Source organism: Saccostrea echinata, unplaced genomic scaffold (genome assembly GCF_033153115.1).
Source record: "Saccostrea echinata isolate AGI-Se365-2 ecotype Australia unplaced genomic scaffold, CSIRO_AGI_Sech_v1 ptg000084l, whole genome shotgun sequence".
Lineage (NCBI taxonomy): Eukaryota > Metazoa > Mollusca > Bivalvia > Ostreida > Ostreidae > Saccostrea > Saccostrea echinata.
Window position 1 is genome coordinate 124,273 of NW_026889833.1, and position 26,044 is coordinate 150,316.

Below are 26,044 nucleotides of genomic sequence, written 5' to 3' on the forward strand. Positions count from 1 at the left end.
CACTCATATGGAGACGCCACCACTTGCCGGTGGAGAGCTGCAAATTTTGTCCTATACTCGGCACTTACGGCCATTGAGCAGTGAGGGATCATTTTCGTGCCAGCACCTACTGCGACACGGGACCTCGGTTTATACGGTCTCATCCGAAGGACCGGTCTCCACGTCCCCCAGTGGGATTCGAACCCGCGACGTAAGGATCAACTCCTTACTTCGCGACTCTAGAGCAGACGCTCTAACCACTGTGCCACGCGGGCGACTCAATTCAGTGTGTAATTGATGGCCAAACAATTTGTATGAGAAACGTCAGTCAGCATTCGAATTAATGATAGGCTGTGTTTGCTGACAAGGTCATAATATCTTCCATAGAACTTGTGAAATGATAACTTTGAATGAGACGGTGGCTTTAATATGGATACTGTTGATATTCTTGTTTTTTATCAGCTTGTTTGTCAATAGCTTGCCAAGTTTTAGAAATTATTTGTATGTAGAGAATGCTCTTGATATCAAATCAACTAGAAGACATAAACCCCATATGCAGGTGATAAGGGTACATTGTTACATAAGTAAGGAAAGTTGCCGATAGAAAAGATGAAATCATCACATTTATCATCAAGTTTATTTTGGGGTTACATTTGAATCAACATGCTTAAGGACAAGTGTCTCAGAATATATGGAGAAAATGCAAACAGTTTTCTCAAGACAGAAAATATTTATATCAAAAACTTGTCAAAAATTGTTTGTGGTCTAATTCTTCATAAAAAAATGAACGACGTCTTGGATTGATATATATTTTAATGAATAATATATAACGAATGACAAGAAAGAATGCTAGCAATGGAAATTTAAAAAAAAAAACATTTTAAAAATACTTTCAAATATAAAAACATTTCTTAAATGTAAAAATGTAAAAAGATACAAACATCGTTAAGATGTTGTTTGATATAATACTTACAGAGGTACAAAAGATGTCAATCGCCGATTGTTCTTAATGTATTACCAATTATTGACAATATTCCAATTTACCATATAACTATCCCTTAACCCAGTTGGGCAAATTTTTGTATCCCACATTAATAGTATTCCAACGCCTCGTGATGCTAATATACACAAACACAAATGACAATTTGTAAAAACAAAACTTTAAGACTATCTATCGAATTTGAATTCAAAATCATTTTGAAATAAAATCATTAAAATAACAGAGCTTACTCTTGAAAGACATGTTTGTGTTTATTACGTTACGTAATATGTCAAAATGTCAACGTAATATTGACGACTTTGTCATGCGGCATAAGGCAGTTGCTGAGGTATATATATATAAACTAAAACATGTGTGATAAAAAAAGAATCATTTATATTTTGTGATAGGATATGATTTTTATCCAACTCAAGTACTTTCTATCCTGACTCGGATAGAAATAATACACATCACACTAGATAAAATCATAATCACAAACCATTGGCAATTGTATATATGGTATAATGATGGACATAACTGCCTAAAGAAATCAAATACATTTAACTGAAAGAAAAAAAACAATCAAAACATTAATACGTGTACCTAACTTCGTGCACACATGTAGACGTTTCACTTGTGTATTATACCATACATACTTGACACAAATACAACACTTCCTTACAACAATCATGACAAACATAGTTTTGTCATCATAAACTTAATGACATCTCACATGCAACAACAATCTTAAACAATGCCCATGAGCCTTGACGATCACCTGAGTATCACGAGTTTCTCAGATAAAGGCTATTTCGGTGCCACCTGATTCGTGTTTCCTCTTCTTTGATCTCCTACATAGAACAACTATAACGCAGACAAGACCGAGGACGGCAAGTCCACCTATCGCTCCTCCCACTGCTGCTCCTATGACTACTTTCTTTGTTTCTACAGTATAGATGATGTAATATCAAAATCAAATTCGCCTAAAACTAAATACTGGTACACGGGGTACAACATTAACAACATATATACTTTTAATAAAAATTGTCAGAAGTACACATAGAATACAAAAACAGACAGAACATGGTAAAAAATAAAAAGAAGAAGAAAAATATAATATCAATGAAGACAGAGAGCATCATAATGTTTTTTAAATAAATATACAATTTTTTTTTTAGGATTTTCCCTCTTTGTTGACATTATTTCCATAAATTCAATAACAGTGTTGGATCTCTGAAAATAATAATTTCCCGGGTAATCGTATCTCAGTAAACGTGAAATAAAAATAAAAACAGAGTCTGTCACTTCTTTTTCATATTCATATTTGTTTTACTGACTATAAAAAAATGGAAGCAAACTAACAACTAAACTTAATAAGAAACTAGATGATTTCAGTTTTTCCAATTTTCCTTAGTTATATAGTAATATTCCAACACCACCTGCATATGGTGTTTATGTCATTCAGCTTATTCGATAACTCAAGAGCACGTCCTGAGTTCGATCAACGTTTAAACCGATGCAGGTTACTAACAGGTAAGTTGATGTTACAGGGATTTCAACAACCTCGTTTACAGTCAGCATTCTAAATTCTAAGGTCGTTATAATGACCTTGTTTAAGTTAGCAAATACAACCTACCAATGGGTCGTATTTTGACTGACATACATGTATTTCAAACCAATTGTTAGGCCTTTGCTTTATACTAAATTTGACCAAGGATTATCCCGTCTACCTGATCAATACATAAGCCTCACGGCGGATGTGACCAGTCGCCAGGGGATGCTTACTCCTCCTAGGCACCTGATCTTACATGTACCTCTTGAATTTCCCAGGGTCCGTGTTTTATGCTCATTAAAGAGATTTGTATTGTTTGTATGTTTTTTTAAGATCGCTCGCTGTTCGTTATCCACAGAACAGAACTAACAATTTGAAATACAGATCAGGATTACTACTACTTTATTTCACTGTAAAATCTGCAATTATATAAGAGGTCCTCATGTGTGTAATTTCCATACAGCAAAATATATATATTTATATACACTGTGTGTATAGTTACAATACATTATACGATTTGTCTTTGTATAGTAAATACTAATGAATGTGATTTAATTTTATTAAGGTAGAGTTAACTTGAAAATGTTCAGTATAATAATGGCATTATTATAAACATATAACCAGAATAAACATGATCTGTGGTCCTTACATGTAGGTCTTATCAAAATGTGTATAAATTTGTAATGATGTTTACCATAATCACTTTTAAATTTATATTCAATTATAGCAGATACTTACCATCAACTCGCTCTGCTGTTACGCGGAATAAAAACGTAGTCGTTGAAAGCGATTTTACCTCATCCAGTTTTAGGAAAACATACAGTTTATCGTGAGTTGGAACACAAAATCTGGAGTTTAGGTTTTTGTGACAATCAAACGACTAAAAAGAAAGAATGTGCAATATCACAGAGTTGAAAAGCCCAAATTTGAAAATTTCTCAATAGTATCTTAATATGTACACTGAACCTTCATTTCATCATGATGGAGTCCAAACAGAAAACCCATTGAAGGAATCAACGACAATAAAAAAAAACATTAGGTTCTCATATATTACGAAGCACACCTCGACAAATGTTATCTATCAGAAAAGAGTTTCACATCAAATATTTTTTTAGTAATGTGCAATCCTAGACGCAACAATCGTGCAGAACAGGACTTACAGTTAGTTGGGAATGGACCTGCTATTAAACATCTAGTTATAATTAAGTTACCCACAAAAAGTAGGTCAAATCCAGCATCAAAGCAAGTTTTGTACCATGAATTCCTAGATGCATTATCCATGCCAGTTTAGACATGACGGGGTCAATAATTCCTTTGAAATGCATCTGCACAAAACAAACTTTTTTAATCATCTGGACGATGTAGGTCAGGGCAAACATCCTAAGCATGTATTGTAGTGTATCCTAGGATTAATCATTAATGCAAGTTTAGTCACAATAGGGCTTTCAGTTTCTTAGAAACGGACCTGCTCCAAAAACTTTAACCAGTTTAATCACCCAAAGCAAGTCTTGTAGTAAGCAGATGTATCATCTATGCAATTTTAGTCTTCCCAAATCTAATAGTTACTTTGAAGAGGACCTGTTGAAAAACCTTTAACCTGTTCAATCATCCACAAAATGTAGGTCCACTCAGCATTCGAAGCAATATCATAGTGTACATGTAAATCCCAAGATGCATCATCACTGCAAATATGACCCAAGAAAAGCTTACAGTTACTTGAAATGTATCTGCTCTTTAAAGCAAGATACCTGGGGGCATTCAAACATAGATACATCTTAGGCTCAACTTTTTTAGAAGAGGTAAAAAGTCTTCAGGAGGGATTCTCGTCTGGTTTCTGACTAGATGAAATATTCAAAGTATATTTGTATATACGTCTTAAATATTTAGATGTAAGGAATTTAAAAGATCATAATTTTCTTTCCTCAACATAATTGTACAATTTTAAATTAAAATGGTAAACTGAGTTTGAAATCTAGCAGGGACTATATTTTTGGCGGAACAGCGGCGTATGAAAATATCTCCTTTTTCTGCTTCTCAAAATTCCAATAGAACAATGAATTTAGTTAAATTTTTTTAAACAATCAAAGACTTAAGAAAATTTCAAATGTAAGTAAAATTAATATTAATGGACTGAAGCTATAAAATATATCAAATAATAATGATTTCCCAAACAAACTACCATTTTGTTAACTTTTAAAAGCTTCCAATCTAAGTACAGATTTGAGCAAAAAATCCGTAAAAAGTGTTTTTTCTCTCTTAGTAAACGGTCAAAACTTTTCTGTTTTTATATCAATTTGTATATTTATATGATGACTTTACCATATGTGAAAATAAGAAAAATATAAATATACAAAGCATATAAAAATAACTAATATATCCTAAAAATCTAAGAAAAATAGAGGAAATTCAGATTAGCCAATATCTATTTTAGTTAAATTCTTTACGTCAGTTTGGTAGTAGCATCTGATAGATCTTATATGTTAATATCTTTTTATGCAAAAAGAAAAACATTTAATCTTTTGAAATAGAAGTAGGCATTGCATGATTGGCAACAGTGATTTTTTATTCTTATGGTCAAGGAAAAAGATAATGACCTTGACATGACCTTGCTTTTAAAATAAAACGGTCAAATTTAATCTAATTGATACTATCACTTAATGACAATGTCACCTTGAATCTATGAAAATTTCATTACCGTATTTGGCCGAATATAATACGCATTGGTGTAAAATACGCACCCCCGTTTTGAGGCTGAAACTGGGGGAAAAAACGCAGTTCGGTTGTATTATACGCAGCAGAAAATTTTACCAAGCGGTGTTCTGAACTTTTAAAAATCGCGGTAATTTGCTATGAAAATCGGCGCGGAGATAAAGTGCCGAAAATTTACAGAACACGATATTTTATTCAAATGCGTCTTTATTTCTTAATCTTGACTTTCCATATCGCGGCAATCAGCAGGAAATTATTTATTTTAACAAAGCACGAGATAATGTTGCATTCAAGTATTAACAGAGTTTATTATTAATTTTTTTTTAGCATACGGTGATATTGAAATTATACGTCGCCGTATTCTAACTATTCTTTGTGGAAATAATTTTATTTCAACAAAGCACGAGATATTGTTGCAAGTTTAACAGTTGTCATATTTATATTTAGTTGAAGGTAATCATGTTGAAAATTATGTAAATTTAACAGGGCAAGCGATATTGCATCAACAAAGTATTCATAGACTACGATTTTCCTCTTTTGAACTTGAAATTAATTAATTAAATACATAGCTGATGTTATAAAAATAAAATCAAAATTTAACAAGCGTGTAAAGTGTAGTTATCAACACACCTCCAAAGCTGTGAAAAATGATGTACAAAAATGGGATATATGTCTTCATACATCGAGGTATCTTCGTGGATATCTTATTTTCCACAGAACACGAGTAAAATGATAACACTTAAGTTTCAACATACTTCATATTTCCTTTTTTAACTCTCAACACTGCGACATTTAAGTCCGGACACGACATAGTCCGGACTTGTAGGTACCCTTTCGAAAAGACATAATTTAAAAATTTTCCTGGATTTTGGTGGGATTTTTTATTCTCATCTCATCATGTCAATCTTAACTTCCACAATGTTGTACTTTTCTTATAAACTTCTGAAGCAGGTTAAAATTTTAGGAGCAGGTCTCATTCCCAAGTAATTATAAGCCCTATATTGATCAAACTTGAATGGATGATACATCTAAGGCTGCACACTACCAGGCTTGTTTTGGATGCGGAATCTGACCTACATTTTCTGGATGAGTGACTAGATTAAAGTTTATAAAGCATGTTCATTCTAAACTAACTAAATGCTACATGTTGACCAAACTTACACGGATGACATATCTAAGGATTTTACACTACCAGACTTTGGATGCTGGATCTGAACTAGATTTCTTCTTATGAAGGACCAGGTTAATGTTTTTTTAGCAAGTTCATTCTCATTCTAAAGTTACATGTACTATTACTATAAACCCTATTCTGACCAAACTTGTATGGATGATACATCTAAGGATGCACACTACTGGACTTGCTTCAGATGCTGAATTTGACCTATATTTTCATGCCCCTGGATCGAAAGACCCCGGGGGTATAATGTTTTTGTCCTGTCTGTCTGTTTGTCTGTTTATCTGTTTGTCTATTTATCTGTTTGTCTGTCTGACTGTTGTCAACTTTAACCTTGCCCATAACTTTTGATTGGTTGGAGCTATGACTTTCATATTTCACATGTGTATTCCATGTGACAAGACCTTTCTTTGGGTACCTTTTGACTTTGACCTTGGAGTTTGACCCACTTTTGCAAAATTTTTGTGACTTTAACCTTGGCCATAACTTCTGAACAGTTGGTGCTTGGGGTTGCAAACTTCACATGTGTATTCTTTGTGACGAGGCCTTTCTTTGGATACCAACAACTTTGACCCTTTGATGTTGACCTTGGAGTTTGACCTACTTTTGAAAAAGTTTAACCTTGGCTATAACTTTTGAACAGTTGGTGCTTGGGATTTCAAACTTCACAAGTGTATTCCTTGTGACAAGACCTTCCTCTGGATATCAACCTCTTTGACCCTTTGACCTAGGATTTTGACCTACTTTTGAAAAACTTTAACCTTGGCCCTAACTTTTGAACGGTTAGAGCTAGGGCTTTCATACTTCACATATGTAATCCTTGTGACAAAACCTTCATTTGAATATCAACCACTTTGACCTTTTGACCTTGACCTAGGAGTTTGACCTACATTTGAAAAACTTTTACCTTGGCCATAACATTTGAATGGTTGATGCAAGGGCTTTCATACTTCACATACGTAATCCTTGTGACATCACCATCCTTTGGGCACCAACCACTTTGACCCTTTGACCTTGACATAGGAGTTTGAGCTCTTTTGAAAAACTTTAACCTTGGCCATAATTTTTAACTAGTTGGTGCTAGGGCTTTCATACTTCACATATGTAATCCTTGTGACAAGACCTTCCTCTGGATACCTACCACTTTGACCTTGACATAGGAGTTTGACCTACTTTTGAAAAACTTTAACCTTGGCCATAACTTTTGAATGGTTGGTGCTAGGGCTTTAATACTTTACATATGTAATCCATGTGACAAGACCTTCCTTTGAATACCAACAACTTTGACCTTGACACAGGCGTTTGACCTACTTTCGAAAAACTTTAACCTTGGCCATAACTTTTGAATGGTTGGAGCTAGGGCTTTCATACTTTACATATGTAATTCTGTGACAAAACCTTCCTTTGGATACCAACAACTTTGACCTTGACCTTGATGTTTTACTTACTTTTAAAAAACTTTAACCTTCGCCATAACTTTTGAACAGTTGCAGTTAGGGCTTTCAAATTAAACATTTTTTATCTTTTGGCCTGGATTTTGACTTGCATTTGAGAAACTTTAACCTTCACTATAAGCTGCCATACGAGGGCATCAGTGTTTCACAAACACATCTTGTTCAAATGAGTGACCATGATAAAAAGTTTTTAGGAGCAGTTTCTCTCTAAAGTTTCTAAAAGCCACACCTTAACTTACTTTGAATTGAAGAGACATTTATTGATGAACACTACCAGAGTTGCTTTTGATACAGAATTTGACCTACATTTTTCAGATGAGTGAACAGGTTAAAGTTTTTGGAGCAAATCCATTAACAAGAAACTATAATACCTATATCTGAACTAAACATACAAGGATAATGCATCAAGGTATAAAAATTCTAAAATTTGATTGAAATGCTGGATTTGACTTACATTTTCTGGATGATTGACTAGATTAGAGATTTTAGATAAGTTCATTCCTAAGTATCCCCAAACTCCTTCAGAAAAAATTACATAATTGTTGCATCTAGGGATGCTCACCACTAGATTATTAGTTTAGTGTGGGAATTTGCCTTTCTTGAAGACAACATTTGTTGAGGTGAGCTCTGTAATCTCTGATTACCTATGTTTTGTGTGTTTCCTCCTATTGTTTTCTTATGGATGCCAGTATAAACTGTGATCAAACAAAGCATTCCCTTCATTACACACATCAATATAGCAAGGTATTTTATATCCTATGGGATAAAAAGTCCCAAAATGATACTTCATGGGACTTTAAATCCTAAGAATAGCTAATAATGGGATTTTTAATCCTATTTCTCCAATGATGGGATAAAAAATCCCTTGATGGGATAAAAAAATCCCATGGGAGGAAATATCCCTCACAGATTTTTTTCTCCCATGGGATTTTGGTGGGATTTCAGGTGGGATGAAAAATCCCCCCATTCTCCCATGGGATTTTAAGTTTTGGGAGAAGTTTATAAGAAAACTACAACATTGTAGAAGTTAAGATTGACATGATGAGGTGAGAACAAAAAATCCCACCAAAATCCAGGAAAATTTTTTAATTATTTCTTTTCGAAAGGGTACCTAAAAGTCCGGACTATGTCGTGTCCGGACTTAAATGCCGCAGTGTTTCTCGATCATTTTAACACGAGGCCGATATAAGATAAAGTAAAATTACATTTAAAAAGCGTTTAACTGTTTAATGTGTCCTAATTAACACACGCTATTACCTACGAAAGATCATAAACCAACTCCCGATTTTTAACAAAGAAAATAATCAAAGCCATAATTAAGGGCAGTAAATAATCAGTGCTCTAACTGTAAAAACAATGCATTGGAGTCGGTAAACAATTTAATTGCCTGGAAGGGTGTTGAGGGGTAATTATCAAGTGACAAGCGCACGTGTTCACAACATTGGCTTCCATTCATTGGGACGTATAGAGGGGTGTTTATGTTGAAATGAATTTTCACTGAGTTATTTAAAACCTAAAATAAAATTTTATTTAATTGTATTTCATTAAAAATTGACTTGTTACTCTTTTGACCGAGTGTCTGAGTGATTAGGTACATGTGTACTATGATTACGGAAGCACGTGGCAAAGGAATGTGTGAACATCTATAAATAACATTGTTAATGGCGGCCTACACGGAGACGATGAACATGCAGCTCAAATTAATTTTAACTTGCTTTTAAATTTAATTTAACTATAAAAAGGTTATAAATATAACATTTTTAACAAGCCTATATTCCAACAATAACTTTCCGAAGTTTTAAATACGGCGATAAATAGCAAGAAATTGCATAAGTCTCTAGGTAATACTACGGTATGTGCGTATGATAGCCGTGTTTGACATGAAAGAAAAACATATCAAAATCCCATTGTGGTGTAAAATACGCACCCCTTTCTCACAGAAAATTATTTTGGGAAAAAAAGTGCGTATTATATTCAGCCAAATACGGTAATTTTTAAATACAAGAAATATGAGAAGAATCCCTCCTTAATATACTGTACATATGATCATAATTTAATGATCTTGCACCTGGTATACAACATTTATTTTTACAAGAGGCCCATTGGTTTGTAAAATCACCTGAGTATCATGAGTTTCTCAGTTATAACTAATTCAGCCCCACCTTGAATGGAAATATTTAATATGAACTCACCTGTTATTAGTTTCAAAATTTGGTGAGGACTTAATGATCATTATTGTATTCATGCAGGTTGTCTCCTGCAAGTTCAGGAGCAAAGAAGTTAAGATAGAAAAAATGTATCTTAAATATATGATTAACTTGGTGCCATCTATAAATAATGTACCATTATGCATAAAGTTTGTAAAGTATTTTGATTCTGAACTGCTCAACTTCTATAAAAGACTTCAGAGCCCTCTAACTATACACTGCACACTAAAGAGTTCTAATATGTTACATTTTATACATGTACAGATAGAGTAATCTGCCCCTTTGATCTAGAATAAAATAAATTGAAATTAGAGTTTCTTACTTAATGTGTGATCAAATCAAACATTCATAACATTTTGATTGGCCAAGATGAATAGATTGAACACCTTCATTTGCAGCTATTTTACCGACTTAAGTAATAATTACAGTGATTTCTGTTCATCAGTAATTCATTGTCTTTGAACACTAAATGCAAGGTACCCTATGTTGAAAATGTGATTTATAAACTCAACATTTACACCTTTACACACTATAAATTTCAAAATGTCCATTTTTTTTTCATTTAGGGTATAGGGTGCCCTTAAGCTTAAGAAGCTTAATAATCCCGGGGCCAGGAATCATAAGACTTTTCAGACTTTTTAAGAATCACACTACATGCATAATTAATTTTGAGTTTTCTGACACACTTTGTCCCACCCTAGGGCTTGATCTGTTAAACAGGTATTTTCTATAATTCAAAAGCATGCCAGCATAATCAAAGGAGAATTATATAAAATTGTCATTAGCAGTATGTACTGACCAGGTCCAGCACAATACCCCGATAAAGGTATATAGCTTGATAAAGCTATTTCGCTTTATCAAGGTATTACAAATACCTTGATCAAGGTTTTGTATGTAATGAACATACAAAAAAAAACCTAAAAAAAATAAATTTAAAAGTTGAATTATGAGTTGTGGTCAGTGTGTTCACTCGTGCATGAAAAGTACTCAGGTATCAAAAAGACAGCATAAAAGAACGTTTCCTCACACGACATGCTTTTATACTGATTTCTTTGTGTTTGAGCACTTTACGCGCATGAGTGAATTTACCGAGAACAACTCAGAACTCGACTTTCAGTATTCATTATTTTAGGATTTTTTTTTGTATTTTCATTACATAAAATACCTTGATCAAGGTATTTGTAATACCTTGATAAAGCTATATAGCTTTATCAAGCTATATACCTTTATCAGGGTATTGTGCTGGACCTGCTGACTACATTATTCTGTCAGTACTCCTTAATGTTGAATTCTAAGTACATATTCTTGACTTTCTATAGTATCACTCACATGTACTTTTGTATATTTCAAGTCTGTCATAAATATAAATGTATATTTACCTGTAAGGGTGAGGCAAACAAGTCATTTTTGTAATCTAAAGATGCTGCACACACTCGATCATTAAAATAAATTGGTGATATACATATTCTATATTTGGCATCAGGATCTTCATAATTCTTTGTCTGGAATATTATTCTGTCACATTGTTGATATTTGGAATCTCCAGATAATATCTTTTTCCCATCATATCGCCCATCAAATTCTATTTGTGTTTTACTGTTCTCATTGATGGTACTTGTAACACCACAGTCTGTGCCTATTCTGTCTGCACAAAATTAAAGTAGATGATTAATATTTAGCATACATGTATCATGCACAGTTGCAAAGAAATATGTTACAAAATTCAAAAAAGAATGATCATTTACTTCGTATTTTGCTGGTTGTAGTCTTTCCTGTTTTTGCAGATGCTTCCATCAGACCTGGCACAATCTCTTGATTAAGATACAGTTAAACCTTGTTATCTTGAACTTGAGGGGACTGAGACAATACTTCAAGATACCTGAGGATTCCAGATATCCAGGGCAAATACTTAAGGAATAAGCATTTGGGACTTCCAAATCACTTCGATATAGTACAAATATCATTTCTGCTTGAAATTTCAGAAAGGCGTGATATTCTCGGCTATACTTAATTAGCGTCTCTCAAATAGTGATGTAGATTCTCATTGGTTGCCAGATTAGCTCATCAATACAGAAATTTACACAGCTTTTCATTCACTGGTGAAATACACATGGAATAAAAACGGTTCAGACGTCAACGAGTGACGCAAGGATCCAATTACATCGTTTCTTACAGTAAAGAGGTGCGGCTTATGCCATCTCATTGTTTGTTAACGAGGTTCGCTCCTGAGCTTTTGAGCAGATTTATATCTTAACCTATATTTCAAAAATTCTTCATAAAGTTTTAATTCTTACAATAAATTTGGATTCTACAATGCCAATTAAACAATAATCAGTTAAAACTCCATGATTAAATTCCATACCAAAGGCATTAAGCGAGGAACTATATTTTGTGGCGGAAGGTTTTTTCGAAGAAAATGATCATTATTTCTTTTTCGAAGTATTTAAAGTATGTTAAGTTTGGATTCCTATTTTTCTATGCAGCCTGCACACAGAGTTATTTTGTGCAGTGAACTGTTTTATACTGGTCCTAAATTATATATCAAATAAACTGTCATGGATTCTATCATCATATTTGATAAATATAGCAAATATATTGTGAAAAATCAAGAAAAAATAGCCATAACTTAAGCTTAAAATTGGCACTTTTTTAGTAATATCTAAAAATTAACATCACAGACCCCCACTTTTTATTTTCTTTTCTGAATATATAAGATACTTTTAACCATTCTTCTTAAATTCAGTAAAATGTCATTACTTTCAAATTATTTTTTTTGCTTGTTAAATTTTTAATGCCAGAAAAATGAAATTTTTTGAGTGCAAAAAGGTCAAGTAATTGAACATGCGGAGTAATTTGAATTTTTTTTCATTGTCACAAATTTAAATGTGTCTATTCAAGATGAAATAAGGCTGTGTTTGTTCCCATAATTTATTTGAATAAAAAATATTGGAGGAAAAACTTTAAAAATTGATTTATGTGTAAGACGTATTTACAGTGCAAAAAGGTCAAACTAAATGCTCTGTAGCGCCAAAAGAAGCGCATTGACCCCCATTTTTTGTTTTGATTTTTAATTAAGCTATGTGTATAAATTCTAAAAATATAGTTGATAAAAAATTCTCATTACTTTTGAAGACAGGATCCAACCTCCTTAACAACAATCTTAAGTTGCTAATGTTATTAATTTCTTAACCAATGAGAATCTAGGTCACAATTTGAGAGACGCTAATTATGTATCGCCGAGATTGTCACGCCTTACTGAAAATTCAAAAATGATTTTTGTACTATATCCTTGATATTTACATTGTAAGATATTTGTGTTAGAGATACTAAAGTTCAACTGTATATAGCTTGATTTAGCTTGCTCATTGTACTTTTTTCTTTTGTTAGTATGCAATTTTTACATCACACGAAAAATTTTGCACTTCAGTGACATGATAATTTGCAACTATGTACAGTTCTGAAAACAATGCATGAAAGAAACTGCTTTCAAAATTTGTCCCCTTAAAGCATTTGCCAAGTTCTTAAAATTTTGGGCCTACAGGTATATGATGTGGTCCATTTGTTACAAGATAACTATTTGGAAACAATTCAGAACTATTTTAAGAAGTCATACTACTCAATGCCAAGTGTAAAGCACACAAAGTGATGTAAAGTTACCTGTACCCAAACTATGGAAATACATCTTTTGCATCAAAAGCTGCAATATCTAAACTACTCTATTCAAAGTAGTGCATGGTATAAATACAAGTAGGTAGTCATATACAGTCTTGTATCATTTTGTCTATTCAATATATTAAAATGCAAATGCATGATTTAAAGATTTAAACAGATTAAACATCTTATTTCAAAAACCTGTAGAGTTAATTCAAACTATATTTATTTATATATACATGTAGCTTAATCAAAAGATTGTGTCGGACCTGTCATTCATTTGTATCGGGAAGCTTTCGTGTAATGTTTGGTTTTTCTAACCTACTGGTTTCTGGAAATATTTCTAAATAATCATTTCATAATTATATTAATATTTTGTATTATTTTTCTTATCTTCCGTTGTAAATCAATGTGACCCTTTGTTTGGAAAGACTTGAATCCCAAAGCTGGCTAACTGGTTATCTGGTTTTGTCGTTTCCGATAAGATGATCCATTGAATGCGGCAAGTAAATATATATACAGACAGACTGCAGACAAGGTTTAATCAGAAATCTGTTACATGTACAGTGATGTAATTATTGATTTATACATGTATATATTTTGTTTTCGCACTGATCTGAAATTCATGTTAAACTGAATGTACATACAGTAGAAACACAATTGTAGGAAATAGATGGCTTACATATTGTCTGTGAATCCACAGTCGACTGAAATATACACCACGTGAAGACACTAATTACACACGATGTCAAGTCCTGGATTTTCATACCGCGAACACTACTATTAAAATAAGTACGTAAAAGACAGAGATAAAAAAAAAAACCTAATAGCTATATACTGTAGACCGCAATTGTTACAGCTTTCCGTCTTTCTGCCTCTTTTGTGTCTCCATGTTTACAAACAACCCCCACCTTGAACACCGAACCCGACATACTTAACATTGTAAGGAAAAGGGGATAGGTACATTGTTATGTAGATGTTGTGTAAAAAGATTTTGAACCGATATATCTTACGTATACAGTTATTTCCACTTACGATATAAATGTTTCTTCACTTCAACATGTTCAAGCACTATCGTTAAGAGATTAATGACTCTCTCACTAAAGATGATTCATCCATGATTAAGCTATATATAAATTTTATGATAGATCATTCTATAATAGAAATCAGTGTACATGAGCGGGCTTTGTTGAGGGTCAAACCAAACTGCGATGTTTAAGTAAAACCAGTAAAATTGATGCAAAACATCAAATTGGCAGGAAACAGATTTAAGCATTATAAAAAGTACTTTCACAATCATGCATTCAAGGAAAGCACAAGATATTCAAAGCTGAAAGAGTGAACATTTTCACTGGATTTAAGGGGGGGGGGGGCGTGGGGGGCGCACGCCCCCCCCTAAAATTTTCAAACTATGATATGACTAATATTAATAATGCCATACTTAAGTATATAACTAACCAATACCACTATTATTGTGCCTGGTTTTACTCTTAAAATACACGAAAACCCAGGAGCTTCCGGGGGCTTCGCCCCCTGGGCCCCCACTGGGGGCCTTAAGGCGGCCCCAGACCCCCTGCCAGAACGAAGTTATCCACGCCCCCCCCTAATCACAAATCCTGTATCCGCCCATGATTTTTATTTCAAACTGTCTTTAAAAACGGAGGAGAGGGGCACAAAATATAAGATCAGTGGCGGATTTAAGGGCGGGCGCCCCCCCCCCCCCCCTAAAATTGACAAAGTTGGCGTAAATCATTGAGAAAAAGTAAAAATGTCTACTCTCTAGACCTCATTTTTACCCTACAAAAATCTCTAGAATCCAGGAGCTTCCGGGGGCTTCACCCCTGGGTCCCCACCAGGCCTTCGCCCTGGACCCACTGGCGGCCTGAAGGCGGCCCCCAGACCCCTGCCTACTTTTTGCGCCCCCTCTAACTTCAATTCCTGGATCCGCGCCTGAAGATGAATAATTTTAGCACGTGTTCATCAAATTGATTTACCATATGAATAAATTATAAAAATATATTGTCATCAACATGAAGACGTTCAGATCTCCAGATCAGTGAACAACGTGCTGATACTCTGGCTCTTTGTCACGTGACGATGCGAATAATTTCTGCAGACTATCTGGCAGGGGGCGGTGTTGGGCAACGCAAAGTGTAGAAAAAAAATATTGCGTCATTCGCAGCTGTAGCATATTCAAAACAATTTTTAAAAGTTTTACCAACTTTTCAATTTTCATCACTTTTACCAAGAACTGCTATTATCATCCGAAAAAAAAAAAAAAACAACATAACGATTTGTATTCATATATTACACACTCCCATGTTGGGGTAAGTTATTGTAAAACCTTCTTATATAATCAAAGATTAATAATTATCTGGTGAAAATGAAAATTAAATTGAAACATAATAACAACAAATAATTAATTCATTTAAATATTTTACTCATAATTTTTAAGCATGTTATCATGAACGAATTATTTTACCGAATCAATGAAAAATTAACGTCTCATTTCCCCATGTGCAATTTCTAACACAACCACAAATAGATCGGCCGCTCCTGCGGTCGATAATAAATAGATTATCATCCTCAGAGACCAAAAAAGTACGGCTTACAGTTCATACAGTCCCAGGCCCGTAGAACGCCCGGCGGGGTGGGGTGGGGGGGGGGGGATGGGGCACCCCCACACTTTTTTCTGAGTATAGTATTTTGCTATAGTAAATTTTCATTTAGATGCTAGTTGTCCCCCCCCCCCCTTAGAAAATAATTAAAAGACAAAGTGTATGATTTAAAAAGTATTCTGAAATATTTTCACTACTATTTTCCCCTACAATCTTTGAATAAAAGTAATCCAAAGCTACAAGGAAATAGGCAGAAAAAGAACTTACAAAATACATGTATAATACTTAATTAAACGTACAAGTATACATTTGATAATTATAATAAAACATACATGTATACATTTCTAGTCTACATATTTTTAATCTTTGAAGTTATCAATATAATGTGTTAATTTCTACATATAAATTAATATATAATATTAATGAAAATGATGACGACGATGATGATAAGATGAAGAACAAAGCCCTTTTTTTTTTACCCTAACATAAAATCTGACAGGTAGATTTTTTGCTTACATACATATACATCACATATGAATGACTGTATGCAAATCATATACTAGTAATATTGAGTATTTCATGACTAGCTATCAATAGAAAAAACAACGTATACCTTCTTTAAAATCATGAACTAAAATATTTATCCATATGACGAAAAATACATAAAGGTGATCAATTATCTTTCTGAACACAAGAAATATCTAGTAGTTGTATCATACAGTTACCTGACTTTCTTAAGACATTAATAAAAAGTTAAACTCATTTATTAAACAAGACGTGCAATGTTCACATGTATAATGACGAATATGCGGGAGGGCTTAATGAGTCCTCCCCACGTTCCTGATACGGGGGTGGGGGATCCAGGATATGCGAAACACTGTTGCCCCGTGTTATACATGGATTTATCGATGAAACGTTGTTAATTGTCGTTCTTGTCAACGTTTCTACTGGAGGAAAATGGCGATATCCAATCGGTTGTCTTGATTCTATATCCTCTGTGCCCACCAACGATGACGCCGTAGATGATTGGCTACTTTCTTGATTGCAGGGTGTGTTTCGGCAGAAAAATGAAACTGAAAACCATACTAGGAAGTAAATTGCCTCTTATTTAAAACATATAGTTTTACTATAAATGTTTGCAACATATACATGTTTCAAATACAAATCAAAATCAAATTATTGTTATTATTGTGACTTGTTTAATACCATTTTCTTTCATTAGATCTTTAAATGTAAAAAAAAAAAATAAACAAGAGGCCCAAAGGCCTTAACGGTCACCTGAGTATAATACAATAATTGAGAGGATCCATAGAGTATAAAATGAACTGAAAGGTGAAGCCTTGTTGCCCAAAAGCAAGAAAAATAGGATGATCAGGATCAACAAAATAATTATAGTCTAGTATTCATTAACAGTTCATAAATTAGGTTCTAATCTGTTCCCCATTTTTCACTATCACCATACTGTATATTAAGAAACTATTAGTACTTCTCTACTATTTTAATCCCTTGTTGAAATCTCTTATACTGGCCTCGCTTGGTCTTTGATAAACATTTAATAAGACTTGCATAGTTCTCTTTTTCTATTAACCTTTCAAGTACATTATTTACAGTGATTAATTTTATATCAAAAGTAAATGGCAAAGGGGAATAACTCCTCTCAGTAGAATACAAGAATACAAATTAATAGAGCCCTGGCTAGGACCAGAACACTTGACCCAATTGTCCAGATCTTCAAAAATCTGGTAAAAATACCCTTCCCTATTAAAATTTTTATTCTTTTTGCCTCCGATATGCCCAGGTGCAGGGTGCAGAGAAGATTCATAAAGAAATGATAAATGCATTTTTACTACAGATTCACTATATTATCAATTGAGCCCCCCCCCCCCCCCCCCGCCCACTGAGAAACACCAGAGCCTCTGACCCTGGGACCAGAAGTTTGCTCATCATAACTAATCACTTTGTTTATCTGCTTAACACTAAGGAGCAGACAGGATTATATAATAGAATTAATGCATTATCACTATATTATCAAGAGCCCCACCCATACACCAGCACATCTGACCCAGGGGTCATGAAATTCACTACTCTGGAGAAGCACTCTTGCTCATCATAACTTTACACTTAGCTTCTTTGCTTTTTAACCAGAAGCAGAAAAGAATATTTTCAAAGAAATTTTGCTTTTTCACTATATAATCAATTGAGCCCCACCCCTTTTCACCAGAACCCTTGACCCTGGGGCAATGAAATTCACAATTTTGGATGAGGCATTCTTGCGTATCATAACAATGTACTTAGTTTGTTTAAATAATACCCTGGAGCAGATAAGATTTTCAAAGAAATAATTCACCTTCACTATAGGATCTATATAGCCCCGCCCTAGTACCAGAACCCCTGTCCCTGGGGTCATGATTTTCAAAATTTTGGAAGAGGAATCCTTGCTTATCATAACAATGTACTTAGTTTGTGTAAATAATACCCAGGAGCAGAGAAGAAGATTTTAAAAGAATTAATGTATTTTCACTATATCATCTAGAGCCCCGCCCTAGCACCAGAACCCCTGGCCCTGGGACCACGAATTTCACAGTTTTGGTAGAGTCGCCCTTGCTTATCATAACTATGTATTTAATTTGTTTAAATAATACCCAGGAGTAGAGAAGAAGATTTTCAAAGAAATAATGCACTTTCACTATATGATCTATATAGCCCCGCCCCAGCACCAGAACTCCTGACCCTGGGGCCATGAATTTCACAATTTTGGTAGAGGGCTCAATGCTTATTACAATTATGCCAACAGTTTGACTGCTTGATGTCCAGGAGTAAAGAAGAAGATTTTTAAAGATTGCACTAATTTTGGTGGTTTTAGCCCCACCTCTCAGGCCCCAGGGGAGCAGGGATCATGAAATTCACAAATTTTGTTTCCCTTCACACATAGATACCATGCATATGCTAAAATTGGCTGAAATTGGTTCAGCGGTTTCAGAGAAGAAGCTGAAAATGTTCAAATGTTAACACACGACGCACGACGACGGACGAAAACAGATAGCAATAGGTCACCTGAGTGACTCAGGTGACCTAATAATAATACAGTCCGTCATATTTAACCCAGAATTGATCTGTCCATGAAGAAATTTTGCTTGCATATTTTATGACTGGTGTACATAAATTACTTGTAACCTTTTTTTTTCATTTACCTGACGTATTTCTGAACCTGTTTCTCAATAAAGGACTATGTGACTTGCGATTTCTGCACTTCACAACAATTAACACGAAAATGACAATGCAGATGGCGGCAACGCCTACAGATACACCTGCCACGGTGGCAATATCTACAATATTATACAAATGACAGAATTAACATGCACAGGTATAAACTTACAGTGGCTATATCTACAATTTCACACACGAAAGGCTTGACATACACAGGTATAAGATTAGCTTAATGGTATCTGAAATGAAACAAATGTAGGACTTGACATAGGAAAGTTTGGTATTTCAAATAATTTAGGTAGCTGGAATTTGTTCGCAGTGTTTAAATGTATGGACACAAGAGTACAAAAATACAAACTTAAATCAAGGACCATCCAGAAGGTCGCTTTATGTTTTAGAATTTTAATACCAGAGTTTTCAAGATAATGAAATTACGATATCGATAATCGTGACAAATATTGTCTATTTTAACTTAATTTACTATTTAGATATACAGTTTTTATATCTCTGGTTTCCCCTTAGTTGTCCTAAAATGAATTTTTTCGTATTTAATTAATTTGTAACACAGTATCAAATGAATAAATAAAAAAATAAATAAATAAATAAATAAATAAATAAATACGAGACTTGTCCGGTAAAATCGTGGACATCGCGTTTTCATCAAAAAATAATGCGCGAACTAAAACTGAAATTTTCATCAAATGTTTTTTTTTTGTCATATTCAGGTGCATTTTAATATTTTTGATAAATTATAGGCAAAAATAAGGATTTTCTTATACTTGAATGCGCACCGGGTGTAGTCCTAAGGCGACTTATAAGAGAATACGTGAATATTAATCTCGAAATTAAAGTAGTAAATAAATAAGATTGGGGAAAATTATCTTATTTTTAATTTACTATCTATTATATCGTCATTTGGAAAATTTCAAGGCATTTGCTAAGGTTTGGCAATTTTCAGAGCATATCAAATGTGAAAGTGGTAAACACGAGAAAAATGGCGACGTTTGATGACTTTACGGCGCACCGGAGAACAGTTCAGTTACCTGTAGATTAAGTTTCTTTGTTTGTTGTTTAACGTCCCTCTAAAGAAAGCTACAAATTTTGACCTATACTCGGCACTTAAATTAGGGCCATTGTGCAGTGAGGGATCTTTTTCGTGCCAGCACCCACTGCGACACGGGACCTCGGTTTATACGGTCTCACCCGAAGGACCGGTCTCCACGTCCCACAGTGGGATTGGAACCCGCGACGTAAGGATCATCTCCTTATTCCGCGACTCTGGAGGGAACGCGGTTACCCCTTCGCCACGCGCGCAAATTAAGTAATGAAGCCTTAAGAGATTTTAAATGATAACAGTAGATAACAAAATATAAAAAAATATCATTTATACTTTAGTATTCAAGTGGATGGGCATTTTTAATGTTTTTTTTATCGAGCCCCCGGGTAGCACGAAACATACAGACCAATCGGCTAATGCATGGAACTAACAAAAGACGCAATCACTGCAGACCGTTGAAAATAGACCGCATATTTAGTTCAGATGAAAGTGAGAATACCTTCCATAACTTACTAAATCAAATCTTCAAAAGGTCCCATGTGTGTGCGAGATTGGTCCCTCGGCTGTTTATGGAGGAATAAAGGGGAAGTTGAGTATGGGCATCAGTGGGATCCTGGAATTTAAATGGGGTTTATCCAAAATTTAACAGCTAAGATGAAACGTGACGTTGCTTTAGAATTTGACACAATTACATGTATCCGTGCGCCGTAAGGTAAACATGTATGTCAATTTGTGTATATTGATGAAAAAGGTACTAAAGAGTAGGAAAAACTTAAGAAAGCAGTTCATTATTTTATACTCTAAGACAACTTGTGTGTGTGTGTGTATATATATATATATATATATATATATATATATATATATATATATATATATATATATATATATATATATATATATATATATATATATATATATATATATATATATATATATATTAGGGATGGCAACGAATATTCGAACATTCGAATATTCATTCGATGAGTTGATATTCGAATATGAATTTAAGATTTGAATATTCGGTGTTTTTCAGATTTAATAAAAAGAAGTACTGTGATTAAATAAATTTTGATTAGAACAGTGCTGGAATTATCCCTGTTTAATTTACTAGCGATCAATTCGATTTCGCCTGATTTCTTTCACCACTTTCTAATCTTATAGATTTACTAAATTATTTGTTTTTTGAGTAAGGTGTTAAAGAATTATACAATAATGCTTTATGTATAATACAAAAATTACTTTCATAGTTTTATTAGCTAGATACATTGTACGATCGGATCTAGAATCGAGAACAACAAAAGGAAATCCTTCTTAGAATGTCTAAAAGACGTGAAGAGTATACTTATCAAAATAAATTTAATTGATTATTGAATGAATGTCCGATAGAATTAGTCTGTAATTAATGTAAGGGGCTCAATTTCAAAATAAATGTGTAAATTACTTGATTATCTCGGGTTGTACATAATCCTGAATTTTTTATTCATTATCGGGAAATTAGTTAATTATCTATGAAAATTGTCTATGGAAATATTTGTTCATATTTAAAAAAAACATTGTATCAAAGATTACTATTATATCTCTTATTAGGCCTGCCAGATAATTGTAATTTATTACAAGTATTGAATTCTAAACAGTATACCGTAACGACTATCTTGCCTTTGGTAAGACGACTGGTTCCTCAGTTGAAGCTACTATAAATACGCAGGTTTTGTTTGTTAATATGACTCTTTTCTACATTTAAATCAATTATTAATTTCAAGCATTGACAAATATCAAATGGAATTTCTTATTTTACACCTACAAAAGTTTTCATACAATTTTACTTCCAATATAAGTACACCTATGCTAAACCCTTCATGAGAGTAGGGTGATGCATATTTAAAATAAAACAGATTTTATTTATTTTATCAAATATTCGAATACTTTCATTGAATATTCGAATATGAATTATTAACAAAATTGACATCCCTAATATATATATATATATATATATATATATATATATATATATATATATATATATATATATATATATATATATATATATATATATATATATTCACTAGTATATGAAACTAACGATTATAAGTCTTCGTTGCATCCACATAAAATATAAATTCCGCAGGTTTCTCTTCCACAGAAGACATAAAATCCAACACAATGTAAAGATCCTCTCCTTGCGTCACACAGAATTTAGATTTCGATGTTTCAGTGCAGGAAAATGTCTGGAATTGAGAAATCATAGATATATGTACATGTCGGTACATATGGACTGAACTTCAAAAAAAAAAAAACTTTAGTACAAATGATACAAACAAATCAAGAAAGTAACAACTTAATCTGCTCATATAAGTAAAATAAAATTAGCCGCATTAAGTTATATCTTTCATTCAACGTTTCTCAGTAACGTCCTATAATTTGATTAAAAAAAAGTATAAATTTATAAGGGGGTGGCAAAAAGGAAGAAAGTTAAACATGATAGAAATCTACAATTTCATAATAATTTAGAGATTTGATACAGTGTATATGTATCATTTACAACAAAAATACGTCCGAAAATATATATCAACTTAAGCATCCATTTTTTGTATGTAGCACTTGTCCTTAATATCCATTTTCAGCGTGCATACTACGACACTGTACAATTATATTTAAAAATATTCCTTTCAAATACTATAATGAAATATAAATTGCAAAAGTAGAAAATAATTAAAAGAGCTTCACTTCTTATCATTCCTGCATGTACAGGTACCCATATTTACTCAGTTATAAACTTATATTCACGTTGTGTCTTGATTACATTTTATATACAGAACAATGGAAATGCATTCAGAAAATTGTATCGTGTATGATATTTTTAGCTTAATTAAGGATGAAATCAATTAAATTCATACCCTCAATGCTGTTCCATTCAAGCTGTTTCTAAGGGATACTTTCACAGAGCACATTGGGTCACGAAATGTATGAAGGGTCGTGCATATTTGATATTTGTCTCTGGAATTGGCACCACGAGCACTAAATCCTATATATGAACACCATATAGGTCCAGTTTCAAACATACTATCATAATACACGTAAAAAGGCAAATCCTCTGTTATTTGCTGAGGTCGTAGAGAGCAAATCTTTCCAAACTGAACTGAAACAAAATTGGATTCGAAAATGTTAAAAATTCCCTGTTTTGATTACAAATCATAAATGTATTTTAAAATATTACTTACATATTTCATGTTCTGCTGCATCGACAAATGTAAAAGTCAACACAGTGTACACAATTGCGTATATTAACGGACGATTTACCATATTTGTTCTGAAATAGAAATATATATTTTCTTTATTTACTGTATGAGTGAATCGATAAATTAAGTTTTCAAAATTGGTTACTTTTGTTACATGAAAAGGGATCACTGCATTATGTCAATTAAACGTTCTTTGGTCAAATCAGTAACTTTTAACGTTAATCTAAGGCATTAAATTGGTGAAATCTCGAGTGCAGGTAATCACTAGTATATTAGAGCTCTTTATTACCTAAAAAGGTTGCAAAAATAACTTCAACTGATCGCATAAAACCTTTGCAAATATATAGAAGTAATACTGATCAAATTAATGGTGAAAACAAAGACTTGTAAGGTTGTTTGGACACTGTTCTATAAACATTCCAATCCTACCTGCAACAGAATTCATTACTGAAATCGTGTCAAATTGAGTTGTAAAAATAACAAATTGAAATTAACCAAGTGCAAAATCGATATCTGCAATATTATAGTGATTTTGTCCCCTTGTGATATATTGTTTGTACATAGCTGGAAGTGGGTACATTTTAATTTAAAGATCTAAAGGAAGCTTTTCGCTTACAATTCTTTTAATATTTCCTTCCAAGGTGTGGTCTTCATAAAGGTAACTTGATAATACACCCAATTCTGCAACTATAAAAGCTATAAAACTGAACAAGGGGTTAATACACATGCATGCCTAATACTGGAACACCAAAAATATTGTCATACACAGGACCGGATTCAATTACTTGTGTAGAGATCCTTTCGCATTATTCTTTCACACTCTACTTGCCAATGTCGTTAAATTAGGATTAATGTTAAATTTGTTTATTGAGGCTTTTAATGTATCTGGTGATTTATAATTACACGGATTATATGTTTTTAAAATGTCCTCTTTCTTTGTTGTGCAATATTTTGGTAAAAACAGTTTATTACAAGTTAACTTGATTTTGACTGAAGGCGTTTGGCATGATAAAATAGCATAATTTGATGAAATATAGAAATGCACTTCAATATCTTATGATTATATTACATGTGTCTATCATGGTAATAATATTATATGATTCATTTGTAAAATACATGTATAACGAAGAACGAATTCAAATACTTATTATCAAAACAGTTGGATTAAAATTTAGATTTGAAAGATGAGGGGCGGGTTGAAGAAGAATGGGTTACATTATGACATTTCAGTTACACAAATTTTTTTGTTATTTCGTGTGTTACATTAAAGTTTTATTATTTAAGAAATTCAAAACTATCCATAATTGTATAACAATCAAGATTGCTATAGATAGTTGTGAATTTCTTAAGAGAAGAATTAATGTAATACATGCATTAAGGTCAGTGTTACTCTTTGGCTTGGGTATCAAGTACAGTCATGTATTTTGATTATTAGTAATATGCAAGATACCTGTACACAATGAATAGATACCTACTAATCAGAGAAGGACTTAGGGGGTCTCTCATCATAATTTATAAATCACTCTAGATTTTCTGCATATAAACTGGAGAAGACGCAAGTGTACATCTATATAAGTTCTCATTTATGAAATAAAATAATATAAGGTTAAAAATTGATGCATACCTTAATAACAAACGTTTTCCTGGTTGAAAGAAAGAATAAGACACATCTTCCTCATTATTCAAATAAAATTTATAAATTCTTTGTTTATCCAGTCTTTACACATTGATACAACATTGTACATAATTTGGAACCCTCTATAGCAAAATTTATTTTACTTGTTACAACCATGCAAGATAAAAATTCAAATTACATTTTTAAGGATTAAATGTACAATTTTACAAGAAATATAATGTTGCACTGGAGTATTTTTAACAAAGAGGGCGATTATTTTTTCTTCCTGGTCACGCCATTGACCTGTTTTTTTCATTGGTGAAAAGTTTGAATGAAATGAGGAGGAAAATTTATACAGCGGGAAACCTTCTTACATTCTTGATACCCAGTCAAGATTAATTTTGTTGTAATAATACATTATGGGATCATTTACATACATGTAACACTTCTAGAGTTTTCATTTGCAATTAGACAAATCTAAAAATTATGAATCTATTCATATTATTATTAGAGAGAACTAGTGTAAAGATTATTTTCTAGTGCAAAATCGTATACCTGAATACAGTTGCACTATTATTTTCCATTAATTATCATAAGCCATATTAA

The 26,044-nt window shown here is 32.9% G+C and overlaps 2 protein-coding genes across 3 annotated transcripts; both read right to left on the reverse strand.

Moving 5' to 3' along the window:
• Positions 1-751: 751 nt before the first annotated feature.
• On the reverse strand, positions 752-14,564 carry LOC133176875 (uncharacterized). Of its 2 annotated transcripts, none has more exons than XM_061311929.1 (4): positions 14,388-14,564; positions 11,434-11,699; positions 3,249-3,390; positions 752-1,903 (listed from the first exon to the last, which is right to left on the reverse strand). In XM_061311929.1, exons 1-4 carry the CDS (start codon positions 14,470-14,472, stop codon positions 1,755-1,757), a joined length of 642 nt encoding a protein of 213 aa, XP_061167913.1. In that variant the 5' UTR covers positions 14,473-14,564; the 3' UTR covers positions 752-1,754. The 2 variants fall into 2 exon arrangements, with proteins under 2 accessions (XP_061167913.1, XP_061167914.1); XM_061311930.1 differs by lacking the exon at positions 14,388-14,564 and adding an exon at positions 11,800-12,068.
• Positions 14,565-19,506: 4,942 nt separating this feature from the next.
• On the reverse strand, positions 19,507-23,887 carry LOC133176904 (uncharacterized). Its single transcript, XM_061311962.1, has 4 exons — positions 23,806-23,887; positions 23,482-23,723; positions 22,668-22,812; positions 19,507-19,649 (listed from the first exon to the last, which is right to left on the reverse strand). Exons 1-4 carry the CDS (start codon positions 23,885-23,887, stop codon positions 19,507-19,509), a joined length of 612 nt encoding a protein of 203 aa, XP_061167946.1.
• Positions 23,888-26,044: the final 2,157 nt, after the last annotated feature.

Coding starts and splice junctions, on each gene's coding strand:
- LOC133176904 (XM_061311962.1), bottom strand. CDS start 23,887: ATGGTAAATCGTCCGTTAATATACGCAATTGTGTACACTGTGTTGACT. Junction 22,813..23,481: donor TGAATGGAACAGCATTGAGG/GTATGAATTTAA, acceptor TCTCAATTCCAG/ACATTTTCCTGCACTGAAAC. Junction 19,650..22,667: donor TGCAACGAAGACTTATAATC/GTTAGTTTCATA, acceptor ATAATATTGTAG/ATATTGCCACCGTGGCAGGT.
- LOC133176875 (XM_061311929.1), bottom strand. CDS start 14,472: ATGAAAATCCAGGACTTGACATCGTGTGTAATTAGTGTCTTCACGTGG. Junction 3,391..11,433: donor TGTTTGCCTCACCCTTACAG/GTAAATATACAT, acceptor CTTTCTTTTTAG/TCGTTTGATTGTCACAAAAA. Junction 1,904..3,248: donor AACAGCAGAGCGAGTTGATG/GTAAGTATCTGC, acceptor TCTATACTGTAG/AAACAAAGAAAGTAGTCATA.